The 20,450-nt window shown below is 46.5% G+C and overlaps 1 protein-coding gene across 3 annotated transcripts in view; it reads right to left on the reverse strand.

Moving 5' to 3' along the window:
- The window catches only part of CSDE1 (cold shock domain containing E1), a 44,963-nt gene extending 24,812 nt beyond the window's left edge, over positions 1–20,151 (reverse strand). For 2 of the 3 annotated variants that reach the window (XM_066600095.1, XM_066600093.1), the window contains exons 1-3: positions 20,052–20,151; positions 11,718–12,100; positions 1,373–1,501 (exon numbers count right to left, since the gene is read on the reverse strand). In XM_066600095.1, coding sequence (XP_066456192.1) covers positions 1,373–1,492 — 120 coding nt within the window. In that variant the 5' untranslated portion in view covers positions 1,493–1,501; positions 11,718–12,100; positions 20,052–20,151. The remainder of the gene's footprint in view (positions 1–1,372; positions 1,502–11,717; positions 12,101–20,051) is intronic. The other variant, XM_066600094.1, reaches the window with a different exon arrangement.
- Between the last annotated feature and the right edge of the window lie 299 nt (positions 20,152–20,450).

Below are 20,450 nucleotides of genomic sequence, written 5' to 3' on the forward strand. Positions count from 1 at the left end.
TCTTATACTCCGGTATATACGATAATATAACAAACATGAAAAGTTTACAAACAACTTATCCATAAAGCAAGACAAAAGACACTTCTACAAGGAAAAAAAATGCAAATAATGCAGAAATTAAAAAGCAAAGTTAAAAACAAACATGGAAAACATGATGTGAATGAGGGGCTGTGGTTAGAGATTTAAAAGCAGGTTTCTTATCCAAGTTAGAATTTAGTATTCAGAGGATGCCTGTCACCGCTGCTGGTATTTGTTTAAGGGCTCGCTCAGATCTGTGTTGGAGGTTCCTTCACAGATTTCTATTAAAAACTACAATGAAGTAGCGTTGCATGCAGCGCTATAGGGTCCTGTAGACTCCAGAGGGCAGAGAGGACCACATTATAGTCAACGGGGTCTGCCTAGCACATTTGCATCCAACACTTTTGGGGTTCATCATTGGCTCCTTTCTAGGCACTCAACAAACAATGGAATTAAAAAAAAAAAAAAAAAAAGTGCGAGTGTGAACGAGCCCATAGTAAATATTTGTATTCCCCAAGAACAGAAGTTCTGCAGCATCTTCATATGAGCACAAGTGAATGATACATGTCCGGTCTAAACAAAGGCCAAAGACTGAACGGCAAACTGTTCCCTTCTCGTTAGTCGTTCATTGTATGCAGGCATAAAAATAATCATTGGCTCCTTCACTAATCGCTCAGTTTAAATTTATTCAGCCCTTCTCCGTCACTACAGGGACTGAACGATTCTCGGTTGAAGAGCCAACGATTGCCTCTGCCTGTCTGAACCGGCTGTACGAGAGCGTACAAGTTGGCGGTGACGTCACTTGTTCAGTCAAACGAGAACCGACTTGTGTAAGAGGAGCGTAACTACACTGTGCCATTCCCCATTCTTCCAATTTTTATGAATTGGTAACTGGGTGCTACTATTGTATAAGGAGAGTGTTCTACAGTGATACTATCAGCACTGATTGGGCAATGTCAAATTATGCAGGGAGCACCCCCCCCTAGTAACACCCACTTGTCAATTCACAAGTTTCCAGGAGGAACAGTTTGTTAAATTCTAGAGCATCTTTTCTTGTCTTTACTAAAACGGACATGTCAAAAGAGCCAAATATTTTGCAGTTTAGATTATAGATTAAAGTTGGACAAATGGACAAAACTTGCCAAAAAAAAAAAAAGGCATCCGGTAAAAAAGGTACACGAAAGCTGTACATGTAGCAATATCAAATCTCAAGATTGGAAAGACACCACGTGAGATGCCTAGAAGGGGCCCAACTTTAAGTTTTCAGATGCCCAATATTTAGTGGGTTAATAAAAACAGTGAACACCTTGTGCTGCAAATACTCATGCTGTGGGCCAAATACTCCCTGACTTACAGATCTCTGATACAGGGGGGTCCTCTTCTGCTTTTTGGGCGCACATGAGGAGGAGGTGGGACTTATAGGGAGAGCAGTAGATGGTGTAAGGGACTCTGATACAGTATATAGCTTCTCCATCACATACAGCTGGGATAAACAGTTAAATGCAGAAATCAGAAGACAATCAAGCAATTTGGGGCCAATACCAATTTAGGGGAACAGATCACATTAGGAACTACATAAAACATGCTAATGTTTTTAGAAAACATTTATAGACCATAGGCTCACCCTCAGTAACCTGCACACACGGACCCTACACTGGCGCTCCAGCTGCTTTAGTGAGGTACAAGCTTGTCCCCTTGAATAAGTGAAATGTATGCTTATAGGGAAGCATGTGATGAAACATGCCACAACTACATCATGGGTTCACTGCCAAGCATGAACACCTTAGTTTGGAATAGCTCTACATGGTACCATGGTAATGTGCAAGTTACATTAGTGCCATGCAAAGGCACCATGTAGTGGTACACAGCCACAGGAACAACATGAGCCCTAAACTGAAGTGGGGGAAGCTCACTACACAATTTGTTACAACTCTATCCAGTCTATACAATGCTCTGTGCGTCAGACTGATACACTAGCAATTCATGAGGGAGAATTGTGTTTGCTATTGCATTTAGCTAAGCATTACTCTACAAGTTCACCCACTGCTGGGAGCAGGACAAGCACGTCCAGGCTAAGAGTAGGGGGGGCATGAACAGACCTCCAGCCTCTGCGGTCACTCAATGACAACTCTTGTTTACATGCAAACAGATTTGAAAGAACTGAAACAAAAAAAGTATACTAAGAGCACGTTCACACTGCCTTTTCAGCATCTGATGACCTGCCTCATATCACAGGCAGATCTGAAGCACAGGAGGATTACGGTTCCCATTGTCAATAGGAGCTGCAATGACCGACATTCACTATTACATCCATCCGAGTGGGGCTGGAGATGGGATATCCTACCACAAAAACCAGGGCTTCAGTAGGAACAGAGCCTTACAAAAATTCAGTTAAGGTGCTTTTACATGGAGCAATCCATGCAAATGTTTGCAGAAAACTGGACGTATCTTTCTGGGCAAACAGGTAGCATCACTTATAAACTGCCTGCTTATTGTGAATGGAGGCGGATGGCCGTAGCGATCCGACCCGCTCCACCTTCATTCAGTCAGCGGTGCTCGTTTGTGTTAAAGCACAGGAACAATTATTGCCGGGACGACTGGTTGGGCATCTGCTCTGGACAGGTCACCCGATGTAAAAGCACCCTTACTTGGTTGGCATTAAACACTTCCTGGAGTTCTATAAAGCATAACTAGCCAACAGGTAAACACTCTGCCTTGCAGAATTGAAGGACGAGACGTTTAGAACATCACCATAAGATTTAAGATCACGGATTAATCACTTTAGAATAAAGCACTGTCACATCTATCCCAAGCAAACTGTATACTATATAGTGTAGGACGTAAGGCATCATACAAGCACGGCTCCAGGACTTTTCACTCAACATCTGTTTGCTCGATATTCTGTTGGGAAAATACAATGGACTGAACATTGAAGGGAAAAAAAAGAAAAAAAAGTGATTCTAAACAAATCTAAAAAGCATCACAGAAGATCAATTGAGGCTCTCAAAAAAAAACTAGCCTGTGCGCTGCAACTGAATGTCGCTGTGAAGCACAAGGCTTCTTACAGCCCACAAAAGGTAGAACACTTCATTTCAGGGAATCTTTTAGTAGCAGTACAACGCCACATTACTGCCGCAATACCCAATCTATGGCCAAATCATATGTTGAAAGTAGTTTGCTCCAACTATTAGTCAATGGGAGATTTATAGAGACTATCCCCATCTTTTCGCCGCCCTCATTGAGGCCACCATAAGGTGGTGGCTGTCACACCAATTGCAAAGATTTACCTGTTGTGTAAATCTGTGCAGAAGGTTTGGAGAAACCTGCATTTTACTAGTAGAACCCACAGAAGTAGTCCTGGATATTCATGAGCAGCAGCTAGCCACATCTACCACACCCTCCAGCCAATGTTTGGAAACTCAATGCACAGTAATTAGAATGCTGTCAATCATTGGCTGGAGGAGGGGTGGGTGTAGCTAGCCTGCCACCCGTGAATATCCAGGACTACTTTTAGTGCTGCTACTGATAAAATGCAAGTTTCTCCATAACTACTGCACAGATCTACACAGCAGACATATCACTGTAATCAGCGTGACTGTCACCTACCTGGTGCTGCCCTCCGAGAGGGGTGCAGAAAGATGGTGAGCTTTTGTTTTTAATTAAAGGGGTTATGTAGGCTTTAAAAAAAACAAAAAAACAAAAAACAAAACAAAAACACAAACGATGGCCCGTCTTCAGGCTATACTATCAACATGTGATCAGCAGGGGGACTAAGTATTGGACCTCCACCATAAATTTTGTAGCAGCAGAGTATTACAGTGTTCCGTTCACTTCAAGAGAGTGTCCACATGGCTGCAGCAAAAACCAGGGAAATTTGCAAAACTGTTTTCATATGGATAAAACCAATTCTCAACATGGAGAAGCAGTTTGCAGGGACCATTAACTGATATTTATATATGGTGCACATTGACCCAGACACCAAAAAGATGAGTGACATTAACCACTGAAAACGCCATTAGCAATCAGAATAATGCACATATTATGCAGTAATCACGAGTTTACTTTGAATTTCCAGCATTCTACATCACTCAAGTAACCATGAACTGAATTACCGTTTCTCCTCGAAAATAAGCTCTTGCCTGAATTTTAGGGTTTTCAGAGGCCTGAAATATAAGCCCTTGTTAGTTAATTCATTCCTATTGAATGTTTTTTTTAATTAGTTGCGTCACTTACCTAGCAGGCTCGTTCCAGGCCCTCTCTGCTGCTCTCCAGAGCTCCAGCATGGTTCCCCCAGTCCTCTGCCGCCCACACAGGATCACTTCCTGGTTAAGGGACTCATAAATCCCGCCTCCACGAAGCGATAGCTGTGATTGGTTCTTCAAGTGTCGCGGCTCAGCAAATTAACTCAGCGCTTGAAGTACCAATTACAGCCACTGCTTTGTGTTGAGGCGGGATTTATAAATCCCTTAACCAGGATGTGATCCTATGTGGGCGGCCGAGGACTTCGGGAACCTTGCCGGGGCTCTGGAGAGCACCAGGAAGGACCTGGACTGAGCCTGCCGGGTAAGTAAAATAAGACATCCCCTGAAAAGAAGCCCTAACATCGCTATGGGAAAAATTTATATAAAACCTCCATCTTATTTTCGGAGAAACACAGTAGGAAAAAAACCTGTTGAAATCTATACTTAGAAGAGGTGCCAAGCTTTTACCCCCATAATAAAAATACAGCGCCCATGCTAGGGAGAAGAAACGATAATATCTCAACATATGCAAGTAACAGGTTTTATTTAGTCTCCATTGTCTTCAAATCTTAAAAATTAGCTTTTATACAAAGATATCTAGGTTGGGGGAAAATAAAAATATAAAATCAGATGAACTAAAGACAAGCAGAAAGCAAAGAACAAAGATGGAAAACAAAAAGTAATGAAGGGAAGGGAGAGAGGGGGGGGAGGGGATAAGGGGGAAAAAAAGCCACTGTTTAAGGCATGTGCCCCGAGTCTATATGGACTAGAGCTTGTGGTTAATCATTAGAACTGGTGAAATAACTTACTGATCGGCCATAAGGTGATAAAGTCAGTCCGACTGGAGATGCATTGCCCAGGTTGGCACTAACGTATGCAGTAGGGGGAGAAGACGGCATGGAAAATTCAACAAATTCTTTCCAGGTGCTTGCCATATTCCTACTCCTGTTTCAACTTAATTTTATAATGCTGCATATAACAAAATCAAACAAGACAACCTTATCAATTCCAGTTAGGCTGTAAATGAGAAATAGCTCATTGCAAGATGCCAGCCCTAGGAGGTGAAAACAGGTTACAGGTCTAATACTACGATGGACATCAATAATGGCAAGTCATTTAATTTTGTTATGGAAGGATGCAGTTTGACTGACAGAAGACAGGACAAGGAGAGACAGTTACAGATGAGGGTTGTTTTTTTTTTTTAAGTTATCCAAATAAAAAAAAAACATCACGCAAGGCATGAAGAGAACACCTTGAGAAATCAGATGACCCCTCCAGATGCAGGGCGGTTTGATAGGATTCACTCAGATGGAGAAAAACTAACTTGGCTGTTAGCAATACATGCACCTGGCAGAAAGGTGACAATTCCAGGACACGTCAATCATCCCTTCTATCACTTGTGATCAACAAATATGCAAAACATGTATGTTATGACAGGAAGCGCCGAGCAGTAAAGTAATGCTCAATTCCAGAACGTTCAAGGCCAGAGCTGCAGGGATCCCATGGGGAGGTGTGGGCTCAGATGACTGCACTTAAATACTTAAGCCGGGCTCACAGGAGCAGATTGGACTCCGCATGCGAGAGGCCTGTAGCATACTCCAGCTATGAGCCCAGCCGATGACCCTGCACACCTCCATTAAGGCCGCCTGCACACGGGCGGGAATCCCGCGGCGGGATTTCCGCCACTGAAAGCCTGCATAGGAGTGCATTACAATACGCACTCCTATGCAGACGGCCGCGGTTTGGCCGCGCGAAATGTCGCGCGGCAAACAAACCGCGGCATGCCCCGCACAGAAACGTCACTCACCCGGCCGCCGGCTCCGGTCTGCACATGCGCCGGCTGCAGACACATGAAAGAGCCGGGGCCGCCGGGCGCGGGTGAGTACGCGCTCGTCTCTGCAGGCGCTCGGGTCGGGTCCCGCGGCAAGAATTCTCTCCGCCGGATCCGACCCGCTCATCTGCAGGCGGCCTAACTGTACTGAAGATGACTGTGGAGGCTCGAAGGCAGTCATGCGAAGTACAGTTTTATCGTTTATTTGCAGTTCTCGCACGTTCGCTTAGCGAGGACGCGGATACCTGCAGCCCATACGCAACGCTAATAGAGTATGGGCTGTGGGTTAGACAGCCTCCATTGACATCAATGTAGGCAGTCTGCACGGATTTTGCGGTAAAATAGTGCATGCTGAAGTCTTTCGTCATCTCGCAGAATCCTCACTTCGTATCCGCGAGTGTGAACAAGTCGAAAATGCATGCCTTTCAATACCCACATTTTATCGCTGATCGCGAAATCCACAATACAAGCCTACTAGTTTGAGCCCCGGCCTTTGTAGTACAAAATTAATCTCAGCAGATGCATTTAAAGGGGATGCCCCAAAATGGTTTCTACAGATCATGCACAATGTGTAGCTGGGCTCACACAGCCACACGTTTACCGCGTATTATGTGAGCTCTGTACGTCTGTGTGATACATGGTAACTCACAGGTAATTACATTGCCGTATGTAGTTTAGATCATATTAGCGAGCGCAAAAAAAAAAAAATGCAGCAAGTTCTATTTTGCTGTGTATGTATGCGAGCTAGAGTGCCTTGATCTCTATGGGCTTGAGTCTATACACATCATTTTACGCTTACGGCTGTGTGAGCCCAGCCTAAATCTTAACAGGAGGGTTTTTGGGGTTTTTTTTAAATAAGGATACCAAGTGAAAAATTATTAAGTTGTGCATAAACAAAGAAAAAGTAAATATTTAATCATGGACAACCCCTTAAAGAGGGTAAGGCCGCCTGCACATGAATGGGTCGCATTCCAGCTGAGGGATCCCGCAGCGGAATCCAACCCTGTGCCTGGCTGGTGACCCTGCGTACCTGTCAGTTGTCCTTGTGTGCAGGCAGCCATCTGTGCTGCGAATGCGTTAGCCGTCGCACATGCGCAGTACAGATATACCCACACCGTTGGTAGGCGATTACACAGTTCCTGCGACCCTTCTGCAATGCTCATTGCAAAAGGGCCATGGGACAGAAGGCTTCCATCCGCACAGAATCGCAGCATACTGCGATTTCTTCTCCATGAGCAGAAAAATAAATAAATTTAAAAAAATTACAATCCATTTCTGCTCGTGTCGATAAAATCGTGTTTTCGCATTGCGTGCTATGTCGGTATTTGTTGCAGAATCCGGAGGCGGGTGCCAACTCTGGACTCTGCAATGCAAATCCGCCCGTGTACAGGCGGCTGAATTTAGACTTCAAAACAAGGTAGTGAAAGTTACTTTTAGAAACTTTCTAAAAGCTGGTCATATACCCAATGAGGCAAGTTAATCTAATAGACAATAGGAATACCTTTGGTCATAAGCTTTAGTGGGCACTGCACTCAGACAATTTCTGTTAAAATAATTTGCACCTTTGCTAGTTATTGCATTAAATGTCTCCAGTATGGTGCTAAAAAAAACATATCCGCTTAGGATTGCCCTTGCCTTTAATTTGCTGACCACTGCCTGTCTCTAGTAAAGAGACAACAAGGCTGACCAGAAGTAGACAAGGGTGATGTCTCATGCTGTCCACAGAAATCTATGGAGATGGGAGGAGGAAAGAGGTGGAGAATCACAGACATGCTGCTACAGCAAACTGAAAATTAGAGCTAGAGCCTGCAGAGGGAAAACTAGTGATAAATGCAGGATAAAAGTCATAACGGCCAAATATATTGCCATTCATCATGTCGACACACAGCAGGTAATCTAAAAAAAAGTCATCTGAAATCTTTAACCTTTTCCCATATAATATTCAGTGTATGGCAAGTATCAGGGGATATTAGATAGTTAAAGGGCCGCCACTCTGGTGATTGTTTCTTCATTCATTTCGTAGCTACACTTGCCCTCCTGCCCCAGTATATAGGTGAGCTAGTGGTACCCTGCTTAGTCATTTCTGTCTGAATCTCTCAGCTTCTTCCTTGGATGGTCATGTGATATCAGTTCTGACCAGCTCAGATCTACATGGGGGTTGTATTCATTTTCCAGTCAGTCTCTAAAGGCTCTCACAGAGGCATAGTTTTGCTGCGCCATGGGTGTCTCTCGCTAGTGGGAGCACGCAATGACATGCGTACTTGCTGCGTACCGACAATCCCCATACCCTAACCTTGGAGTATATACACTCCAAGATAGTGAATGACAAGCTTTCTTGCACACATTTTATACACTGTGTTAAAGGCACAATTGAAAATCAATGTGTGATTGGTACTGTGTACTATACACACAGAAAAACTACACGCATAAAACGCAGTAGCGTATGCTCATCTGAGAGCCCTTAGCTTGTGTGGTGCCATTACATAGATCTACCACTGCAAATGCCTGCAGGGAACAGACACTCCTACTACAATTACTGATCACATAACTCCTGTCACACAAGTATAATAGAGGAGATCACAGCTCATCCTCCTGACTGTATATTTTGGTCTGTAGCTTAATTTGGTGAATACAGAAAATAATGCAGCCAAAAATGTTACAGCCTTAACTAAGCCTGGGATGATGCAACATTGGATTGACTAAAAAAGTTTTTAAAAAATCTCACTAGCGTGTTGGGAAGGGGTTAATTCCACATCATGTAATATGGAGGTGATTGACTATGCTAAAGATATCCTTCAAAAATAACAAATGGAAATCATGTCAAACAAGACCAAAGTTTGCACCTTTGATCTCAGTTTGACAAATTCAATGCAACTGCTCTACTTAAGAGTTCCGCCTGCATACCTTTTCAGCTATTCAGACAGAATGGCACCGCATACTGAAAACAGACCCCGGCAATAGGACCCAACATCTGCGAAAAAAAGCTATATTAAAAGTGATAAAGATCTTCCAGGAGGACATGTTTAAGCAACGTTGCCTTTCTAAGGGAGATCCACACTCAACATATGCTCATATGGTGCCCAGACTCTGCGGACTTACAGCAGTGTAACTGCATGCAGAAAATCCACATTATTTACAGCAGAGGTATTGTGGGGGCCACCGTGTCTGATTCCGCTGCGAGATTTCGCAGTCGGAATCCAAGCCAGCTATGGGCATGAGGCCTAAATGTTACATAAGGATTTTGCAGTAGATATTGCTACATGAGTTGCAAAGGGTGCAATCTGCTGCATCCTCATATTTCCACCGAGTGAGCAGGGTTTGCAAAATCACATCCACATGTGTCCCACTATAACATTTCTGGGGATTTGTGGTGCCAAGTTCTGCCACATCTGAAGGCAGCCCAACAGCTTTCTCTGTATAGACCGACATGCATATACATTTGTATGAAGAGGGCACACCTATTTGAAAACCACAACCTGTACTAATATATAAAAGGTTAAGAATTTCCCGAGCCCTTAGGTGAAAAAGTCTGCAGGCTTTAAAGATTACATAGAAAGCTGACTGTATGGGTATGAACAAATACACTGGATTTTTTTGGGTTGTCCCAAGCAGGAAAACCTCTGACTCAATACTGGCTTGTCTCATGAATGCAAAAACATCATTACGCAACACAGGGAGTTTAAGGACATACACTCGTACCGACTGAATGATGAACGAGAAGTCGTTCTTGTTCGTTGTTCAGTTTCTGCATGCAGAAAACTAAACAAGTATCATTCCCTGTAAACAGGCCATCATTCACTTATAAACTGCCTGCTCACCATGAATGGAGGCAGGTGGGCCTAAATGATTCCCAGCTACTCTGCCTCCATTCAGTCAGTGATGCTCCTTCCTGTGCAAAAGCACAAGAACAATTATTGCTGGGGTGACCTGTGGGGCATCAGTAGCCCGACAGATCGTCTCGTGCAAAAGAAAAAAATAGTTCCAGACTTGTGTGTCGCGAGACGCACGAATATAAACCCCTTATTCTTTTGAATGCAGTCAAACATGATGGTGGCATACTCTATCTGAGCATTCCTCGGAACACATCGCCCATTGTTTTCAATGGGACAGTAAAAACACATCGTATGGCATTCGATGTGAGGTGCCCCATTGAAAACACTTACCAATCCTTTGGCGCGACTAAAAGCCACAGGTACTGCTGTATTAGGTCATCTCCGGAAGTTAGGGGTGGCGACATAATACAGCAGTTTTGACATGGAGTAACACCCCCAGCTTGTGATTGGCTGAGGGCGTTTCATCCACCAAGTGCCGTTGTCCTTCAGGGAGGACAGCAGCAAGAGTGGGAGTGTCGGCAGCAGCCACAGGAGCAGGAGGAGAGGTGCTGTCGGTGACAGGAGAAGCGGCGGCAGCAATGGCAGCGGCAGGAGAAGACGATGCGGCGCCTGGAGAATAGGCAGAAGCAGGAGAGCCCCAGATCGTAGCAGCAGCATCGGTATGGATTTTGCCTGGGCTGGAGGGTTACGGTTAGGCTTATTTTTCCTGTTAGGCTTACATATAACGTAAGCCTAACAGGAAAAATAACCCTTAACCTCCTGCCCAGGTAAAAATCCATAAAGATTTCACCCAATTGGGAGCTAGGGGCATTTCTTCATGCAACCTCTGTCAAACCCCTAGCTTCTGGTGGCATCAAGGTACACCAGTACCAAAGCCACGCTGGAGGATCGCAACTTAACTAAAGTGATTGACAGGAAAACGCCTCACATCCGCGTATAAAACACATGTTGGCAAGTGCAATATCAGGCAGAGTTTCTTGGCCCGATATTGCGCTCGCTTGTGTGTAGGGAGCCTTAGGATAGATAAAGGTCATCTACCAAGACCAGCGTACCCCAAACTCTATCCCTCTGCTTACCCCAAGAGGTCAAGTTTTCAGGATTTCCATAGCATTGCACAGGTGATGTAATTACTGTCAGTGCCACAGGTATCCATAAATCATGACCTGTTGGGTGGTCGCGAGGACTGAAGCTTGGTAAACACTGAACTAGACAACCTGCCATAATCGGCTAGACAACAAAAGGGACTACAGGTTCTGAAGCCAGACCACTTCATTCAGATGTGGTTACCGGGGAAGGCAATATGTGTACGGGTTGAGAGAAAATTTAATCAGCTTCTCTCCAATGTGACTAGAAGACAAGGGTCTATAACATACATTAGCCCTATTAGACAAAGCTCTGAAATATTCTATACCAATAGGCATAAAGTCAAGTTTGTAAATCATTGAAACTTTAGGGACTTTCTTAATACACAAAAATGCAATTAGCCCTTATCAAACTGCAGTGGAGCAGTAGTCACTTACCCAATTCTAGAGACCGCATTGTTTTGCAGGGCACAAGGGTATAAATATACATCTGAGCGCAGGATGCATGACATGTTGCAAATTGGTACCCAATATAAAATATATGACTGCTATTTAATAGCATACTCAAATTTGGGGACATAGTTACAGGGGGGACTAATCAACATTGGATTACAGCCAATAGTTTGTGTGAAAAAACAAAAAGTTCTAAGATAACTGGGAACAGAAGGCTGCAAGAAAAACATTGATGAAAGCACTACAAGACAGTACCCACCTTGCTGAGAGATTGGGGTATTGCACTCAGTAGTATTTACCGCTTGGTGGATACAGCAGATGGTACAGAAGGTTGTCGGTTGCTAGTTTAAAAAGAGATAGTGAGAAAATGATCTACTGAGCTAAGAAAGACGACTCCGGCTACACAATGCGAATGCAGAGTGCGGCGCTGAGGATAAAACAAAGACTAATAGCAGCGTTGGGAAGTGCTCTTGTGTAGCTGTTGAGTAGGCACAAACTTCTTGTTTCAGATCAAGCGTTGTGTCTTCAGCGCAAGTTCTCTTCTTTGGTCTTGTAGGTTACTATTGTGACGGATGTTCCTTGACTGATCTGAACTTGAAGCAGCAGTTTCAGGTGGTAGTTTCTGTTCTGTTACACTTCATACTGAAAGACAAAACCGCTTTATGAATGAGGCAAAAACCATCAGTCGCCGGCAAAGAGACACTAAGGGGTGGCTCACATGTACGTTTTCTAATTGTGGAATCCGTGGTCCAAAATGCATGCATTAGAAGTGAACTTCTGATTTTTCCTTCACATTCAGATACAAATTGCATATTCCGTGAACGGTGGAAAAATTGCAGCATGCTCCATTTTGCCACGGACGGCCTCCATTGAAGTCAACAGAGGCAACCATCCCGCAACACACAGGCAATTAACATTGCATATGGGCTGCAGGTACCTAGGTCATCACTTACTGACAGCATGGGAAATACAATGAAAAAAAAAAAAAAAAGACTGCACTGAGCATGACTGCTGGCGAGCCGCTACGGTCATCCACAATACAGAGAAATCAGGTACCCAGGGTGACCAGCCAGAATCCGCTGCAGGACTCCAGCATGCAGAATCCAACCCATTCCTGTGAGCCCGGCCTGAGGGGCCTTTTAGACGAGCCGACGAATTGGATGTCACTGCTAGCTCGTTCAGCCCGTTTATACAGGCAGACATCTTGTTTTTGTGCACATTCGCTGTATAAGTGACTGAACGATCGGTATTTACACCGAACGATAATTGAATGAGCCAACGATAGTTTTCATGCAAAGGAGAGAACCACATCCAAGACAATTTAGTGAAATAGGTCCGTTTTCTTTTTACTGGAAACTACCGCAATGGCCAAGAGAGGGCATGTTGTGACCATCTGATCTAAATAATTATCCCAAAACCTATTCTTTCATGAGAACACAAAAAAAGTTTAAACACAAGTTCTGAACAGTACGGGCGCAGAGAAAAAAAAAAAAGCCAAAACAGTCGAAAGCTGAAAGAAGGCCCCAACACGTGACAGCACAAGTGATGTATGCCTCTTTTGTGCCCTTACCAGCTGTTCTTCCATCTGCAGGAATGTGAATGCAGTTGTTCTAGATGTCCCAACCGGCCACTATTAATAGGTCACCAATTCGGAGTATTGTGTGTGGCAGCTGTGTGTTCAGGCCGCTTTATTCTGGGAACATGCTGTGCAGCGATGCACGTTTAGGAGCCTGCCATACGGCCAAGACCTCCGGTGTAAAGGAATGGTCTCACTTCTATTAAGTAAACATGTAAAGAATAAATAAAAATAAAGGAGCCAATACACCCTTCTCCAAGGAAATCCACCTCACCGCGTCTTCTCACAAACATATTGTTTACAGGCTGCAGCAACCCAAGTACGGGGCGTCACAGGCTGCTGCAGCCATTTGCAGAGCTCACAGCTGCCGGCTTCTTATGGGACGTGGCCCACGCTGCAGCAGCCTGTAAACCATAGGTCAGCGAAGAGACCTGAAGCTGCTAGCAGAGGACTTCTGGGGAGAGGAGAGTATAAGCCCATTTATTGTCTCACATGGGCAGTCTGTTCAGCTAAGATTCAAGTTAGACAACTCCCTTAATGTAAAACCCAGTAGTAAAGTGGGAATTAAATTCTACAAGCAAACGTCAGGAGGCAAGAAGTTGTATGAACTACAGAACCCACATGGTTGACTTCTCACACTTTAGACAGTATAGACAATAAACGCCCCCTCTCGGTAATATTAGCTATTTAGTGGTTCATGGTCAGCAGATTTTAAGTTTCATTTCCACGGAGTTGAGTTACAATCCTGAAGTATGAGATTGCCTTTGTGAATTCCAACTTTTATGACCTGGTAAGCCCAAAACTGCATGCAGCCTGATATCTGGTGTGTTGGCCTTCATTAGGCTTAATCCTTCGTTCCCACTGGAGAGGAGCCTTTTCGCTAAGAAGCCTGGCAGTGGCTTATGGCCCTTTAACACGGGACAATAATCATTCCGATTCCCACGGAAAGCTGACCGATATCCTGTATAAACGCATGCAGTGACTGAACGAGAATCGCATGCTGAAAACTGCACTTTTGAACGCCTGTCTGCTTCCAGTGAATGGAGGCGGGAGGGCGCTCCCCGGCCCACTCCACCATGATGCTAACACCACATGAGCAAGTATCACTGGGACGAGCTGTCAGGCATTGCTTGCCCAACGGCTCATCCACAAGACGATTACAGTGCAAATTGCTCGTTAGATCGAGCAGTTTGCATGATAATTGTGCAGCGTGAACGCAGAAGTGAAAGACGAGTCGATTGGATCCTTTCTTGCACTGCATCATTCAGTTTAAATGAGCAGTCATGTGTCCATGAATAACGACCTATTTACTGTGCATGGAGGTGGTGGCTGGAAGAGATCTCTGGCCCGCTCCACCTCCATTCATTCAGCGTCGATCGCTGAGGCGGCTGGCAAGCGCTTTAGCGCCCAACAGCCGTTCCGTGTAACAGGGGCTTTATTCCCCTCTCCTCACCCAGCCGTGTACTGCCATACAATGCTTTGTGTTTTAGGGCTCATTCACACGGCTGTATGAGTACAACGCTGCTAGTTTCCCACACCACTATACGCATTACAGCCCACACGCTGTGCTGGCAGAGATCGCTGCAATTGGCACTGTGCATGCCCACGAATCTGAAGTAACGGGCACACAGTGCAATTTTATTTATTCCCCATCTTCTAAACAGTCCTGAGATGTGTTTGGAAACATTGACCCTTCACAATGCAAGTCACATGGAGAGTGTTTTATATACAGCCCGTACGAGGACTGCGCATGATACGCAGGAAAATAGAGGATGCTGCGATTTATTTCTCCCGCGTATCGATACACAGTACCCACATGGGTGTGAATGGAAGAATGAAAGTCCATTGACTTTTCATTGCCTCCCTTCACTGCATACTACACATAGGGAATATGCGTGCATAATACGCCTGTGTGAATGAGCCCTTAGGAATGCGCTCACATGGGGAGTAATTGCCACAAAATTTCTGCACAAAAAAAATTCCACCCACGGCTTTTATCCGGGATTAGTCAGCAAAGTGGACGAGATTTGCAAAAATCTTGTCCACACACTGCGGCCAAGTCGTACTGAAATTGACATGCTGCGCAGAATCCTAAGATGCGGCATGTCAATTCTTTCCCCATTTCCGCGGCGGCTGCTCTGCTCTCTATGGGAAGAGATAGCCGCAGCGGAATGAAGGCAACGGAGCAGCTACAAAATCCGCGGCAAAAGCCCACAGGTTTTGAAGCCGCATTTCACCCGCAGAAATCTTGCGGTATTTCGGCAAGATCATTCCACAAAATTTCTGCGTGATTTCGGTCCCGTGTGACCCCAACCTTACAGACACACTCCACCCTAAAAGCATCACTTCCACGGAGTGTATTTGGATACTATGCGTTACAATGGAACATGCCAAAATGTAACTTTCTAGCCAGAGATACAGCTGGCCACACATGCAAAGGAGATTCCACTTACCAAGAGGCCCTCCCATTGGAAAGTGATGGTATATCACTAGTATAACCAATTATATAGTCAGTCCAAACCCTGGGACCACCAACTGATCCTATTGTAGTCTGTCACAGGGGCGCTCCAGGCACCCACCACGCGGAGGGAACCAAGAACCAGAACGCATGCAAACTGGGCCGCTGTGCAATACTGAGCGGCTGCCAGCACCACACCACTGGGGTAGGGAAACAATTAATGAAGGGACTGCAGCCCAGAAGGTGCTTTTACACAACAGGATCTGCCAGGCAACAGATGCCAGCGATAGTCACTCCGATGCTTTTAGGCCGGCTGCACACGAACAGGTCGGATTCCGCATGCAGGAGCCCGCAGCAGAATCCGGCCCTGATCGCAGCCAGCATCTGCGCGTACCTGGTTTTTCTGTTCATCTGTACTGCAGATGGCTGCGGCGAGCCGCCAGTAAACATGCGCAGTACAGATTTTTTATAATGCTTATTTTTCCAGCACCGTCACTAGGCGATGACCCGGAACCCGTGACCTTGCCGCAATGTCAATTGTGAACGGATGGATTCCATTGAAGTCAATCAGCACAAAATGGTGTATGCTGTAGTTTTTCCACTGTTCGCGAGAATCGCAATTCGATTCCTTAAGTGTGCAGGAAGAATAGCTTTTCCACAGTATGTAACAAGCAGCGTTTGCTGCGGATCGCGGATTCCGCAATGCAAATCCATTGATGTGCAGCCGGCCTTACACAGGAATGAGCATTGCTGACTGAACGGCGTAAGAGCGGGCCGGGGATCATTGCGAGCCGCCTGCCTCCATCTACAGTAAACAGGCAGTTGTTCATACGCGAGTGACTGCCTGTTCACACGGAACGATTCATCATTCAGTCGGGGTGAAGCATTTACACTCAGCGATCATCGTTCTTTCAGGACTAGTCGGCGGTCTCAGGTCAATCCTCCAGACAAAGTGATGGCATCCCCCTGGTAATGCACTATCATTTAGGAGATGATTAAAGGTAAGCTCACGGGCTGATCGACGCAAGCCCAGCCGTCCTAACTCAAACTGCTAAGAGCTTCACACCATTGTTTTTTTATTTCCATATTCGTAAAAAAACAAAAACACACAACAAAGCCCCACTTCAAGTCTAGATGATTTTCTGGTCTTCAGTTAATTCCCTTGTTTTGTGGACGCGACGGCGCAGCGGTTCGCACTATTTGCTCACAGACTGAAATCAAACGTATCTGTCACTGTAGCTGATGGGCGATAGAGCTGAACAGAAAGGTTTCCGCTTTATTACATTTTTGATGACCAACAAATCTGTTAGAGTATATACAGAAGGTTGTGACATCCGTACTCGTTCTCGTAATACGCACTATGAGTGCATGCTGCGCTTTAGTTTTTATTTTTGCGCAGGTAATACAGGAGCTAAAGAAAAAATAAATTGTTGCAAGAGCGACGCAATACAAGTCAATAAGCTATTAGCACCGCATGTTGTGCTCGCGGGACGCACAATGAACATGCGCCATTATGAGACTGGCCTTATGCTGCTGCTATTCACACAGCTTTTTACCGCGATTAGTGTGGCAGCCCGAGCGCTGTGCTAACCACGGTACAACACCGCCATTGATTACAATGGGGCTTCACAGACCTACGTACCAACGCCACGATTTTTGAGTTCTGTCTTGTATTTTCATGCGTTTTAGTCCTTTTTAAACATGCCTCATCACAATGATGGGGTCCGTTGAAAAGCGCTGTCAAATGCTGTACAGAGCGTTCATAAACATCGTTCGAAATCGCAGTAAAATGCTGTGCCTTTGAGCGACGTTTTCTGAACGCATGGGCGAGCGCGGCCTTAGATAAGACGGTCCAGAAAAATAATTTCGGAGGTTAAAAACGCCAAAAAAGGTCAAACTCGCTGAAAGCGCGCCCATAAAAACAATCCTGTACTAATCTGAAGGGTCTGTTATACCACGTTACGTATTCTAGAGCTCGTGTACTGCGCTCACTCACCTGGGCGTATGTGGCCGGCGTGATACACGGCGCTAACAGCCCATTGATGTCTATTAGGCCAGCCACACCTGCTACTTTATGTGCATGAAAAATAACTGGCCTATATTGGCGTGCAATACGGACTAATATAGGCTATGGGGATTTAACATAAGCAGCACATACACGTTACATGTATGTAACATGCAGGCCACATGTACCCGTGTGAGTCCTCACTACTCAGGGTACACAACGATCCCTCCTATGGAAGTAGTCCTGGAGTCACCATAACAGTACGGGGCGATTACGGATCATCTTGCCGGTGTGATCCTTATAAAACTCACATTTATCGACACTCGGATACAGAAATGTGATATCAATGGAAACAAACTCAAATATTCATGTAGCAGAAGTAACAGTAAGACGTCCTTGCTGCCCAACCAATCACAGCGCAACTTTCATTTCTCAAGCTGCAGAGTTAAAATGAAAACTCCGCTGTGATTGGCTGGACAACAAGGATGTCTTACTGTCAAACGGTTTTGCTAAATGAGGCCCAAAAAGTTTTATTCTGCCGTAGTTGTCCCTGGGAATGTGAGACAATGGCTGCCAACACAGACAGGAGAGCGGCTGGTGTCCTTGATCTTCACGCCTACCAGTCTGTTAGTGTACAGAGCACCCGCTCAGGTCTCACACAAGGGCCTCAGGAACCTAGCAGCAGAGAATGGGACGTCCCGCCTCTGACTGTGTGGGAGATTCTGCGCAAACGTCTGCGATGTTATCCCTACTGATCGTAAATGTTACAGACCCGAAAGCGAAAAACAACAAAATGCGGCGAGGTTCTGCGCGAGTCTGCAGACTAAGGCCTCATGTCCACGGGGAAAATCAGGCCTACTGCGGATTCTCCATGCAGAATCCCGCAGCGGGTCCCTCCTTTCCCATGGACATGAGGCTGAAAATTAAACTCACCTGTCCGGATGCTGCGGATCTTCCCTCCGTCACGGCCGGATCTTCTTTCTTCGGCCCGGCGGATGTGCTCGGCACGCCGGCAGCGTGCTGCACGCATGCGCCGGGCCGAAGAAAGAAGATCCGGGCGCGACGGCAGGAAGATCCGCAGCGTCCGGACAGGTACGTTTTAATTCATGCACGGGTGTTCCGCGGATGCGGACGGCTTCCATAGGCTTCAATAGAAGCCTGCGGGAGCCCCGCACGAAAATGGAGCATGTCGCATTTTTTTTCCCGCACACGGATCCCTGCCTGAAGGGAAAAAGGACATCCGCAGGTATTTAACTACCTGCGGGTGTCCAATGCATCCCTATGGGGCGCGGATCTGCGTGCAGGAAAAACGCTGTGGATTTTAATCCCGTGGACATGAGGCCTAATGGCTTCATGGAGTCTTTACTTATGACGTCACCTTCCATCTTTTAGAGACAGTTACCAAACAATGTCAGAATCTGGGGAAGAGGAAACCCATCCGTGTACATGGAACGTGTGTGCGACTCCCCCAAGGTGACTGTTCTGCACTGTAACCTGTAGGGGAGCGTACGATCGCTTCTTAATCCATGAGGAAACAGTCCGGGGGATTTCATCCCAGCTAAAACAGGACACCTCAGGGTTCACCCCCCATCATTCACAATGATGTGAGAAGTGATCGGCGACTACCAAACAGATGAGTTAGCCATGCCGGGGGGTGGCCTCCTTCCTCCCTTACCACCATGTATGATCTGCAACATCCCAGAAGCCATTGCATCATTCAGTCATGTATGGCAGGCTCCATGTGTGACAACGGTGGGGGTGGGTAACATTGGACCCCTCTGATGGGGAAGACATTGTCGGGCAATAAGGCCTTTTGAGTTTCCATTGAGATCACGAGTATGTACCCGAGTGACCGTGAGTGCGGCATACCCCGCTGGAGTACCCTGCATATCCCCTGCTCCTGGACCTACGCCCTCCCATTACACACTGTAGCCAGGAACAGAGCTGCTCGTGTACCCGCCGCCCCTGTAAACAAGCTCCATCTAGGCCCGTGGATTGCGACACTCAGCTGACTGACAACACGCCGCCGCACCTCGTACACCATGTTCCTCGGCACGGCCGCTACTCCTTCTGGGACACGTAGTGCCGACGTGCCGCCCGAGAGCCGCAGCAGACGGTTTAGGACTACATTTCCCATGTCCCCCCGCGCCGAACACCAAGAGACGAGCACCCTGCCTGCCAGCTGCGGACGAGCCGCTCCACCCGCCCTCTGATTGGCCGCCTAAACACCCGGTCCCCGCCCCCACCCGCATCGTGAGGCTCTTTGTCCACCCGCTATAAGGTATCATTGCGTCTAGGCACGGGCGCAGCCCAAGACCCGGGTGCTGCCTGTAACGGGTCCCGTCCTCCACACCAGGGCCGCGACAGACACGAGGCTGGCCCTGTACTGTACCGCTGACGGGGCACGACGTGACAAAGCAGCTCTCCCCACATAAACCACGGGTTATACAGCGACATTCCCGCTCCTCAGCCCGTCTATCACCCCCGCCCGCACCGCTCCGGAGCTAAACCGGACATTCCCGGCCCCAAAACAAGGAAAGCAGCGCCAACTCACCCCAACAGCTCACAGCACTATCACCAGCGCCGCCATAAGCAGCACGGCACATTACGTAGGAATAAAACACAGAGTTCTCGCGAGAACGTGTATTCCCAAGGGAGGAGGCGGGAAAAACGCGCATGCGCAGTCTCAAGTAGATAATGCGGTGCTGGCCGACGAGCCGCGCATGCGCACTGAGCGCTTTCTAGGCGCACTGGGCTGATGTCACCTCGTTGGCTCCCGCCCAGTTTTCTCCCCTCTGGTTACCAGTAGCGCACATGGGACTGATGGGCCGACATACCTGCTATGGGCTCCGCTGCCTGTAGGGCTATGGAGTCGGGGCTCATGCACACAAGCCTATATGGGCAGTGAATAGAACCAATTCACTGCAGCGTATATCCTCACACCATGTACAGC

The sequence above is a fragment of the Eleutherodactylus coqui genome, chromosome 4 (genome assembly GCF_035609145.1).
Source record: "Eleutherodactylus coqui strain aEleCoq1 chromosome 4, aEleCoq1.hap1, whole genome shotgun sequence".
Lineage (NCBI taxonomy): Eukaryota > Metazoa > Chordata > Amphibia > Anura > Eleutherodactylidae > Eleutherodactylus > Eleutherodactylus coqui.